The sequence below is a fragment of the Episyrphus balteatus genome, chromosome 2 (genome assembly GCF_945859705.1).
Source record: "Episyrphus balteatus chromosome 2, idEpiBalt1.1, whole genome shotgun sequence".
In the NCBI taxonomy this organism is placed as follows: domain Eukaryota; kingdom Metazoa; phylum Arthropoda; class Insecta; order Diptera; family Syrphidae; genus Episyrphus; species Episyrphus balteatus.
In genome coordinates, this window is record NC_079135.1 from 55,886,703 (window position 1) to 55,899,057 (window position 12,355).

Sequence of the window (12,355 nt, forward strand, 5' to 3'; positions counted from 1 at the left end):
TTGACCAGTGTAATCAGTAAAAATCCATGCAAAAAAATTTATTAGGTAATTTAATACAAATTCCACTTCTTTTTTATATGTCTTTTTTCTCCATGTAGAATTTTTCATCTCATAGTTGTATCATTTTGGGAAACCTAAAATTCGTTGGTATATGGTTTATATTTTGTAAATATTTTTACATCAAGAGGCGCTTTTCTCACTTAAATTTTGGTGAAGAACAGAAAATCTGTTAAACTTAAAATGATAATTCCCTTCGAGTGAGACGCGAAATGCTTTTTAAATTCCGGGCGAAGTGAAAGAGTCCACGCTAATTACGTGCAGTTGTTTTGCAGCATTCCAAAACTTTTGCAAATTCTAGTCAATTCAGACTATGTAAGGTGAAAGGAAATATTGAGATTAACATTTCAAGGAATTCAAAAAATTATCCATTCTTTCTACAAAACCAGTATTTAAAAAATATAACAGGAAGCAAAAATGATGCACTATAATACCTACGTGAACATGCTCTACTGAACTTCTTGAATAAAAAAAAAATAATAATAGAAATAAAGCAAAACTGAATATTTATTAGGTAATGTTATTTAGTTCAAATAGGAATAATTGTGCTCTAGTTCGCTAGCACAATCTAGCAAAACACTCTTGAATTTGCAGTTTTCTGTTCAATCTATCGTTCCATAAACAAAATACAAATATGTATACAAAATATGACGCATTTCCTGTTTTATTAACCAAATTTCTTCCTCCATTTCTAAAAATAATTTAAAAACACTTGTAGGTCGTTTATATTACATATAACATCATATTCAAAAATAATATCAAAGCCCCCAATTCATCGGCATGTCGCACACCGCAGCAACCCCAACTTGTTGACAAAGGCCATCAAAATATTTTGTTAAAGAATCTAACTCACTGAATTCTATGTCATCTTATTCGCAGAATGCCATATTAATAAATTTACTAACGAATGTGACGTCATTTGTAGAGATCATGCATTACACAACGTGAAATGTAAACAAAGGATATTCGTTTTCTCCATACACAAAATTATTGTCTTCAATAAAATTATTTTAAAATATCTTATTCAAGAACCACTCACCATTATCTTAGGCACACACCAGTGGTGGCATACCAAATCACAACATCGACATTTCACCAAGGTATTTGAGCCATTGGACGCAGACTCGTGACAAACTTGGCAAAGTTTCCCCTTTGCGGGATTCCAGGCTTGGAAATTGTGCACACTTCCACCACCACTGGCATTCTGTGTTGGATTTTGGTTTGACAAAGGGGAAGTGCTCCCTTTTGATGAAGGGAGTTTTCTCAATGGCCCGTTGGAAAGTTGCATTCGGTGCAACAATTTGCCTCGCTCAATTGTTTGGTTCGAACCAACGTTCTTCGAATGAAGGGGTATTATGCGACTTGTAGTAGAGCAGTTGTTGTTGCCTTCATTGATTTGAAGGTGCGTGCCATGTTTATCCACGATGCTTACAACGTCTTCTTCATCAATGAATGGAATCGTATTCGAGTCGTCTTCGCCAACGCCATTCGGAATACTAAAACCACCTGTTGTTGATACATTCTGGTTGTTCTGTTGATAGTGGGGATGGTCATGGTTGTGAGGCACTTGTGGCTGTTGGTCGATGTGATTTGCATTTGTTCGTTGGAAACTACTATTTTCATTGGACCCTAATGATTTGTCAAAAGGCAATCTGTCATAATGACCAGTGCTATCAAAATCATGACGATGAGATGCTGTCACTGACGTCACAGTTGTCGGCGGATTCCTTAGGTTATTTGAAGACAAAATATTTCCTGATGATGTCTCATTGGACTTGTTTACCTGATGACGTTCAAATACAAGTTGACTGTAAGTTGTGTCGTCTTCTTCGGTCTCGTGGCGTTGATTTTGATTCAATGATGCATTTCCATTGAGGTCAATAGTTTTATTGACGAAATTCAAAGTATAAGCAGGATTGGAGCTTTGCTGTTCACTAGTTTGCAATTTCGCGTTTGCGTCTTTGGTATTTCTTGCGTTATTTCTTGAGCGTTGTTGCCTTTGCTGCTTTGAAGCAAACTTGATGTACAATTTGTTGTCATCGATAAAATTACTATTCGAAACAATTTCCACCGACTGATTGGTATTTCTTTGGAAATGGGGGAAATTGGTTTTCTTTGAGTTGCCATCGTTTTTTGTGTTTTGAATTATTTTTGCGCTGCCATCTCGCTGAAATATAAAAGAAAATTAATGCAATTAGGTATTTTAAGAGTTGATGATGATGAAATTAACAAGGAAATGTTTATTTTTGTTAACGTTTATTCAATTGTGTAGCAATAATTTTACAAACTGTTTAAACGACAATCAGTATTTGCTCATATTGAGGGTATGCCATGTGATTGTTATTCATATCGTGCTTGACACGTTAACATCGGTGATAATTAAGGCCTGTTTTCGTATGCGGTTTACAGTAGAGACAATAGGTATATCTTTGTAGCTTTCAAAACAATTGAGTCTCAGCTAAAAACTTGACTAAACAACCATGTGAATTAATTAATTGCTAGGTAGGTTCATATATGATGAAAATTGAATTGGAAATTTGGTATTGGTTTTCTTTTTTTAGTAGAAGGTGAATGAGAATTATACCTACCCAGGCCAGGCAGTGCAATAAGTAAGCATAGTTCATAGATGCCATGAGCTTGAAGGAATGTTTTCAAATCAATCATGTGAAAGTTTATAAAAAGACTTTCATTCTTTTCACTTTTTTCTTTTCCAATAATAGCCGTGTTTTTTTCGTAACTCAGTACTTAGCTCAGTAAACAACAACAAATGATTTCTAAGGATAAACAAAAGTTTTTTATTTATTGGTTTACAGAGAAATTTATTTTCTAAACTTTTACATTTTTATCTATTGATATTGGTGACCTTTTTTTTGTACTTATATAAGTTTTTTGGTGAACGGGCTTCAGGTCAAATACATTTTTCTTACAGTTTTTTAATTGATATTTTTACAACCCTATCCACAACCCACAAGGCCTTGCTCCTTCGTGGGATGTCGCATGTAAGGCATTTGGTGCCACAATATTTATTGATATTTTTTTATAGATATAGGTAGAAGTTTTATTTTATTTTCAATTTAAGTGCTAGATAAATTGGATACAAGAATGGTAGAGCGTAGAGGTATTGAAAAAATTCTAGAAAATTTCAAAACAAGTTATGAACGGTTCCCAAAAACAAAAAAATGAAAAAATAAAAGAAAAGGAAATATAATATAACAAAAACTTAGGCGTCTCATACGTTTTTTTTTAAGACTCCAAATTTCGTAATATGATTTTTGAAACAAATTCTTTTTAACGTTTTTTTTTTTTTGCGTTTTTTTTTTTTAAAGAATTTTTAAAATATTCGAAAAATCTCAATCTTACAGAACTTATAGACATTACTAAGTGTACGGCCACGTCCTGAGCGGCTGAGCGTCTGAGCGTCAATCCTGAGCGTCAAAACTACATTAGAACGTATGAAAATGTATGGGGGTGGCCACATACACCCTGAGCGGCTGAGCAGCAATCCTGAGCGTCTGAGCGACGTCGCTCAGCCGCTCAGCTCTGTTCTATTTTTTTTTTAATCCTGAGCGACGAACTACATCATATACTAAATTACCACGAACATTTTAGTAAATGGTGAAAATTATGGTTTCTTTTGAAGAAAAACATTAAAAAAATATTAATTTTTTTCGTTAAAATAAAAAAAAAATAAAAAGGCCCCGACAGGAATCGAACCTGGGACTCGAATCGTTGTATGTTTAAGAAGCTATAGCCTAAACGGATGGATCAATTCTCTTCAAACTTGGTATGTAGCAGTTTTTGGAGATTGTGCAGATGATTCTATGGAATAAATTTTTTTAGAACATTATCTAACCATACCTGTGATGCACCTATTCTAGAAAAGTATAATTTTCTCAAATACTCTTTTAACGATTAAAATAAAAAAAATTAAGTGTGGGTTTTTGGACAAGGCCTATCTTTTAACAAAAAAAGATTTTTTCGAAAGTCATTATTAACGGTACCTGTCATAGAACCGTTTTTTTTTAACTCTGAATTTCTCTCAAAAGACTTATTAAATGTTATTAAAATTTTTTATACAAAAGCATTTATATAGTCTTAGTATAAATCAAAAATAAAATTTCAAAGAAATGCATTTTTAGGATTTTTGAAAAAATGTTAAATTTTTTTTTTTGAAAAATCAAATTTTCCAAAACAGGTCATTGAATTCTTTTGAAATTTGGGTTTTAGGTGTTGATCTATATTTACTACAATATGGCATATCAACTTTATTTAATTTAGAATTATAAAATAAAAAAAATAGGCACTTCTAGGAATCGAACCTGGGACTCCCACGTGCGAGCCGAATACTCATCGAATATTTTGCACTTGTAGGGTTTTGAAATTGCCGCTCAGGATCGCCGCTCAGGATTGACGCTCAGCCGCTTAGACGCTCAGCCGCTCAGGACGTGGCCGTAGCCTAATGCGCATGCGTGAAAGATGGGAAAAACAATTTTTTTACCCCAAATGTTTTAACCGTTTTCATCCATTTTTTTTATTAATAACTTCTTTATTTTGATAGATAGACGTATTCTGATAATATAACGTTTATGATGTTTAATAACGATACATGCACTACGAGCTGGACAATCTTCAATTCAAAAATTCCAAAATTACTACATAACGTTTGCCACGACCAACCACCAGTGACGTAAGTACCGTACTCTCAGTTTTGAAGTTGACAAAAAGTAATTTTTCAAGCATTTTTTTTTTAATTACAGCACAAGCTGTTTTTTATGACGTTATTACGTAAAATTATCTTCCATAAACTAACTTTAAAACTTATTTTTTTCAGTGGACTTAGTTCATGGAGACTTTAGTACCTACAAGTCCTTCGTCCTTTTTTAAAATGTCTATATAGTTTTTTATCACTAATCATGCAGAAAATTGGAGCCTTTAGATGATAACTTAATTCAAGATATAACGAACTATGTACTTGTGTTTAATGTTTTATATCAAAACTCAAAACTCATGTCATAATCGTAGATAAAAGCTTGTTCTAAGCTTACTACATCAAAGAATCTGAAGTGAAAAAAAAAATAAGCATCAGCAAATACACCAAAAAAAAACAATAGACCATTTCAAATTGTACCTTCCTTCATCATAAGACTTCAAGTAATGAAATGCACAGCAATAGGATTGAGACTCTTTTACTTCAGGTTCGGACCGGAAGCCTCCTATACGCGCCTATATTCACAAGGAACAAGGTATTTTTATTTTTTTTTGTTATTCCGAATCGGAACCCACTGATCAACAGCAGCTGTTTTCTAGCACTTTTTCCTCTCATCTGTAGTTCATTTGTCTCAGATCCTATGTTCTTCCTGCTTGCAGCCTTGTAATACCCATTTAAACAATACTCTGATCAAACTGATATATCTTGTTATGTTCCATCCAAACTACTACCTTCTGTTCCTGCTCCTGCTGTTTTCGAGTGTACATATTGCTGCATCTTGATTGCACACTATTGATATCACTAGTTCGCTGTTGTGCTGAACTGATGCTATTGCAAGAAATTTCTCACAATAAAATGTTTCTTGGCCATTTACTGATTTAGAAAAAAAATGCACTTTTATATTCAATGCTAAAGGGAAACGTCACACAAAACACGCGGAGATATTATCATTTAGGGAATTTTGTTCGCTTGACACACAGACACAGAGTAATTAATTCGCATGGGTAGTTAACTCGTTAACTTGGTGGTAAAGTTGCTGAAGCATGAGAATGCTTGTTGTTTTTTGTTTTTTTTTTGTCTGAAATTAACAGAGCATGGTATGATGCTACTAAGCGGATGGATCCAGGAAACAATAAAAAAAAATAACTTAAGCTTAATTCTTGTAAAATTTGTGAGCAAAAAGGTGTATGTTAATTTTAATTAAATGTCAAGGTATTGCGTGTGGGATTTAAGTCTTTTTAAATCCGTACAGACACTTGAATTTCATATAGTAATATAGCATTGATTGGATTCTCACAAGGCTTCACAATTGTCACGTGCACAACATACATAATTAATTATTTCCAATATTTACCCAAATATAGTAACTTTCTTTTTGCTTCCATGGAAATATTCATGACTTTTCAATTAATAAATTATAAAAACACAATTACGTATAAGTATTTTATGTAAAATATAAAAACTTCAGTAATTGATAACCAGTAGGGATAACTTTTTATTGCGATGCAAGATTTCTAAGACACGTCAAATCAAGCAATTAACTTGTAGTCACGATTTTGTCTTTCGTGATAACTTTTCAATTAAAATTTGTCTATTAACTAGTCACTTGAAAAACAAAGTGAGTGCCCCATATCGTAACGTGGGTGGTTGTAAAGCAAAACAAACTTAAATAAAACGAAAACAGGAAGCCTACGTAAAAAAATAGTACAAAAAAATTAATCATTATGAAATAACTTACACATCACAAGTTGATCTGAATAAACAAAAGCCCTTTTACATGGTGGAAGGAAGTTTTTGTTTAAGTGAAAGGGAGCACCATAAAAAAAATATTTTTTTTTTAAATTACTTTTTTTTTAAATTTAGTTTTTCTTGATTATAAATGAGGTATTAACGTTCTTAATATCTGGGGTATTCCAGCAATCTCAATGTGGTTACGGTGTTTCCTATACCTGGAGATCTCACAGCTGTAATGGACCAAGTAAAAAAAAAATCCAATTATAGTGCCAAAATTTGTACAAGGTCGGTTTTTAATTTAGTTTGATCAAAAAGTGTTTCGGCTCAAATTGTCATTTTTTGTTCGAGAAAAAGATTCAATGGTAGTGTATTTACTTTAACTCGTTATATCTTCGAATTCACTTTTTGTGACTTGGTTCACTTTTTTTTTCCTAAAAATTTCTTTTCATACAAGATGGCATACCTACTTCATTTGGTAATCAAAATCATTAAAAACAGTGATTCATTAATTATATTAATTATAAAAACATATTTTATGTATTTTTTTACATTACACAGGCCTACAAGGTTTTTGGTGCCGAGACTAAGATATACTTTTCTTGTAGGTTTTCTTCACATAAAACATAACCTCAAAGTAGTTTTTTTTACATTTTCTAACGGTAATATTTCCAAAACCGGAGCTAATAGGATATTTTTGACTTCAGATTCGAGTTCAACACACAGAAAACCTTCAGAAAAGTATATTTTGATTCATGTGGGAAAAATCTTGTTAACTTCAAAATAAGTCCAAAAACTATTATTTTTTTAACTTTCTAACGGTAATATTTCAGAAACAAGAGCTGATAGAATATTTCTGACTTTAAATTCGAGTTCAGCACACCGAAAACCTATAGAAAAGTATATCTTAGTCTCGGCACAAAAAAAATTAAATTTTGTTGACCAGTGTTATCAATGCTTTAATAAAATCAAATTATAATTGTCCCTAATTTGCTTTATTCATAAAAAGCTTTAAGATAAGAGCACGACCCAGTCGTGAATTTTATTTACTGTGGTCTCCTTCTCTATCCTATTGTTTAATAAATTATAATAATTTTACTAGTAAATTATTATTTTTAGTAGTGACTAAGACCATTTTTACAATATAAAATGTATAATGTAGGTGCTATATCTGTCTAAGAGGTTAAAAAAATGACGTTCTTTGTTCGAAAAAATAAATATATACAAAATATAAATAAATCAATCGTTGATGTCACCAATTACTTGCTATGGCAAAGAAAATTTCATTTGACCTTAAAAGAAAGAAAAAAAGTAGCCCATCTGTCAATGATTGTTCCCATATTTGAATTCTAGTTGAACCACAGCGGTAATGATTAATTAAATTGAAAATGTTTCCTCTTTAAATGCAAAAAAAAAAAAAAAAAAAAAAACAAACACAAAGAAAGAAACTTTATTGAGTTTTGAGATTCAGAGTCGGCGGCATGTGCAAACAATTTAAACACAAACTGATGCAGCATGTGCAGTATGTGTATGTTTCATTGCACCCCATAGGGCAGATTCAAACAGCTTCAAACAATATCAAAACTACTACAGGGCCGCATAATTTTTTTTTATAACTATTTTCATGGTTGATTTCTATTTGTTAATATTTTTTTTATTAATTACAAATACATAATGGTATAATCCTCCAAAAGAAGTAAGTTCTCAATTTTCTATGCAACAAAAAAATAAATTTTGATAATCATTTTTTTTATGAATACAATTTTCTAAAAATTTTTCAGTAATTAAGACTGTAATCGTAGCTCAAGATAGCTAAAGACAAGACAGAAAGACCGGTGGAATTGCAGGAATTTCGATGTTTTTAATCACTTGAAAGAACTGAGGGGGCAAAAGTAGGTTTATATTTTGGTGTTTTAGAGGGGCTTTACATCTATTATGTGAGACATCTCATTCACCAATCCAATCGTCGCCGAGTACGGACGTGTTTTTATTTTTTACGCGCAGTGTGTTTTTCCTGATGTTTGGAAAGACTCCTTTATTTTCCCAATTCATAAAAAAGGTCCCAAAAACGCGGTCATAAACTAAAGACCGATAGCTAAACTATCGTGTATTCCCAAACTCTTTGAAAGTTTAGTGTATGACTCAGTCTATTTCCACTGTAAGTCTGTATTCTCACCCGTTCAACACGGTTTTCTTAAAGGAAGATCAACAACAACAAACCTCGTTGAATTTGTCTCCAAAACACTAAATGTTCTTGAAAATGGAAACGAAGTTGACACAGTTTACACGGACTTTGCGAAAGCCTTTGATAAAGTGTCACATAAAATCATTTGTCTTAAACTTGAAGCATTAGGATTTCCACCAAACTTTATTTCTTGGGTAACCTCATACTTGGAGAACCGCGTCTATAGAGTTTTGTTTCGTTGCACAATATCTAAACCAATTTTCGCCACATCTGGAGTTCCTCAAGGTAGTCACCTTGGACCTCTTCTTTTTGTTCTTACAGTAAATGATGTGACCGCTATCTTAAAAGACTCTTCCCTTTTAATGTTTGCAGATGATAAGAAAATTTTCAAGGAAATTTCAACTCCATCTGACTCTAATCTTCTCCAAAACGACCTTAATCGCTTTTTCAATTGGTGCACACATAATTTTTTAGATTTGAACATCTGTAAATGCCTTAAGGGGTTATATCTAGTTGTAAGTGCGAAAAAACGTTCTTTTTTGCGGATTTTTTGTGAAGAGGCATTTCATTATACAAACATAAAGAATACATGTATATATAGCAAATTTAATGTATAAAAATAATTCGCTGTGTATTTAGAAAAATAATGGGTTCCGTTATTTTTGTAGTAGATCTCCTAGACGACATCCAAAAAAAGCTGTCTGGCGGTGAGCAAGATATCTCTGATACAAATCACCCAAAATTGAAAAATCCAAAATATTCATTTCCAGGACAGACAAATGCAGGTAATGAACGAAGGAATAGTCAAAATTTTGATTTTTGACAAAATGGCGGCTTCTCAAAGACAAAAATCGTTTTTTTCACGAAAATTTACACTTTAAAATGGCATAAAAAATCCAATTATTGTCAAAAACCTTTTTCCTTCGTTCATTACCTGACAAAAGTATCAAAGAAAATTCAGTAAAAATTTCAAGCCGATCGGTCCAGCTGTTCCGGAGTAATCGTGCTCACCGCCAGACAGCTTTTTTTTTTGGAGGTTGTCTAGGAGATCTACTACAAAAATAACGGAACCCATATACACAGCGAATTCTTTTTATACATTAAATTTGCTATAGGGATATGTATTCTTTAGGTTTATATAATTAAATGCCTCTTTACAAAAAATCCACAAAAAAGAAGGTTTTTTTTGCACTTACAACTAGATATAACCCCTTAAAGTTACATACTCCCGAAGACGTACATTAAATTCCTCAAGAATTTACTACTTTTTAAATGAACCCATCCAAATAGCAGAATCCATGTGTGATCTGGGCGTCTTATGTAATAGAATGTTAAATTTTAACTCTCACATTGATCAGATAATTAACAAAGCCAACCGGTCCCTTGGTTTTATTAAACGTTGGTCTAAGGAGTTCAATAATCCATATGTTACAAAATCCCTTTACATGACATTCGTAAGACCCACTCTTGAATATGCTTCCCAAGTTTGGTCACCTTTTTACGAATATCATTCACATAGAATTGAAAACGTTCAAAGAAGATTTATTCGTTTCGCTTTACGTGCCCTTCCGTGGGAAGATAGATTCAACTTACCCCCATACCATGACCGTCTGAATCTAATTGAATTGCAACCCTTAGCCCAGCGTCGCCAAATAGCCGACATACTCTTTGTCTATCAATTGCTTACAGGAAACATTGACTCATCTTCTCTCCTATGTGAAATCAACCTAAACACAAATCCCCGAAGTCTCCGCTCTCCACCCTTATTTTACCTTTCCCGTCATCGAACCAATTATGGCCACTTTGAACCTATGTCCAGAATGCTAAGGCACTCGAACACAGCAATGCCCTCCTTTGACTTCCATATAAGTAAATCGTCACTTAGAAAAAATCTCCGGAATATCCTGCTGCACTAATCATTCCCATCTTATGCCCTCGATATGAACACCTCCATCCAAATTCCCTTATTTTTTAAGCCTGGTGTTTAATGTTTAAGTTTTTGGTTTTTGTTTCGTTTTTGTTGTTTCCCATAAAACAACATTAAGGTGGGCCTTAGGGCCCGGTCTTAATACAATAAAAACAACACAAAACAAGAACCAAAAAAAAAAAAAAAAAATGTTAAATTACCTAGTCTAAGGTAGTTTAAGTTAGTTTTTAATTAGTTTTAAGTCATAGCTTGTACTAAGCTTAAATAAATAAATAAATCTCTCAAACATAGCCCATTTCGTTAAGGCGATTTTCAATGGAACGCACTTTTACACAATCAATGCAGTTTCCATCATGGAATTCCGTTTTGCTTTTATTTATATTATATAGGATACTTTTAATACAAATCCGTCAATGTCTTAGCAGGTCGATTTTCTTATAAAAAACGACAGATAATTTTCCATTTGCTAATCATTTTCTCTCTAAACGATTTTCTGTTTTTTTTAGCAAAATCTAAAGTTAAACAAATGTAAAGAAACCGCTTATCAAAGTATTTTCGCATTATACTTGAACTAAATAGACCGAAACTGACATCAGCGCCAATTAAATACCGGCCGGGCGGCCGGACAGAGAGACTACACTCAAACATACTTCTTATCGCTGCGCTGAAAGCAATGCATTGATGTCATGTAAATGCACACGTAAAGAGCATATAGTATCTATCTATCTTTCTATCTAAAACAGTCTATTTCATACCCTTTACTGTTTAGCTTGCTAACATTTGACCGCAGATACGATTTCTATCAGCTTAACGTTCTTTCATTGTGCTAAATGCACAAATCGTACTCCTAAAAATTTTTTTCAATCATTACTAATGGACACTTGTGTATGTTCAAGTCGAATGTGAAAACTGAAGTGAATCGTTTGAATACCAAAAAAAAAATTTAAAAAAAAAAACTGATTAAGAGATAGATACCTACTTTTAATAATATCAAAAGTATCTATCTCTTAATCAATTTTTTTCATATTATGGAAATGATGTGGTATTATACGAAATAAATAAGGATGAGTGTATAATTTATGAAGTGATGTGTGGTTCTGCTTTTGGATATGTTTTGAATTAATTTTAAAACACGCAGTCATTTCTAATCGTAAATAATGTTGTTTGTTGTTGGTTGAATATGAACTTCCGCACTTAATTGTCTCTATTTTTAGTATGAGCGAAGTATAGAAGGGCCATGATTACGTGGATAGTTTAGTCAAATCCAAATTAGACAGCTAATTGATAATTTATAATAATAAAGGGATAGATGTGTTCTATGTTCTAATATAATTCTTCAATACAATCAATTTAAAGAGATATACAAAACACATAAATGTGCAAATGTATATGTATTGTTAAATAACTGCGGGAAGTAACATTAAAGAAACATCTTTTTGTTGAAATACTTTTGACAAGGAAAACAACACTTTTGGAACCACACAAGTATCGAAATGCGTCAAATGCAAGCAGTTTTTTGAAACGTTATTATTATATTATTCGTGACTAAGTTGATTTGAACGAAATATTTGTACAAAAACCACATTTTTGGGTATTCTAAATTTTTTTTTAATGAATTAATATTTTTCGATATTTCTTTTTTAAGCGTTGTTTAATAATTTCTTCGTCAAATTTTTAAAAAATTGTATAAATATAAAAATTTTGTTTAACGATTTTAAAATTATTGTTTCCAAAAATTTTTTTTATT

General features: G+C 32.2%; 1 protein-coding gene across 14 annotated transcripts in view; it reads right to left on the reverse strand.

The window, feature by feature from the left end:
- Positions 1–12,355, reverse strand: part of LOC129910267 (uncharacterized) — a 204,531-nt gene that overhangs the window by 152,535 nt on the left and 39,641 nt on the right. For all 14 annotated transcript variants that reach the window (XM_055987573.1, XM_055987571.1, XM_055987579.1 and 11 more), the window contains exon 2: positions 1,097–2,224. In XM_055987573.1, coding sequence (XP_055843548.1) covers positions 1,097–2,224 — 1,128 coding nt within the window. The remainder of the gene's footprint in view (positions 1–1,096; positions 2,225–12,355) is intronic.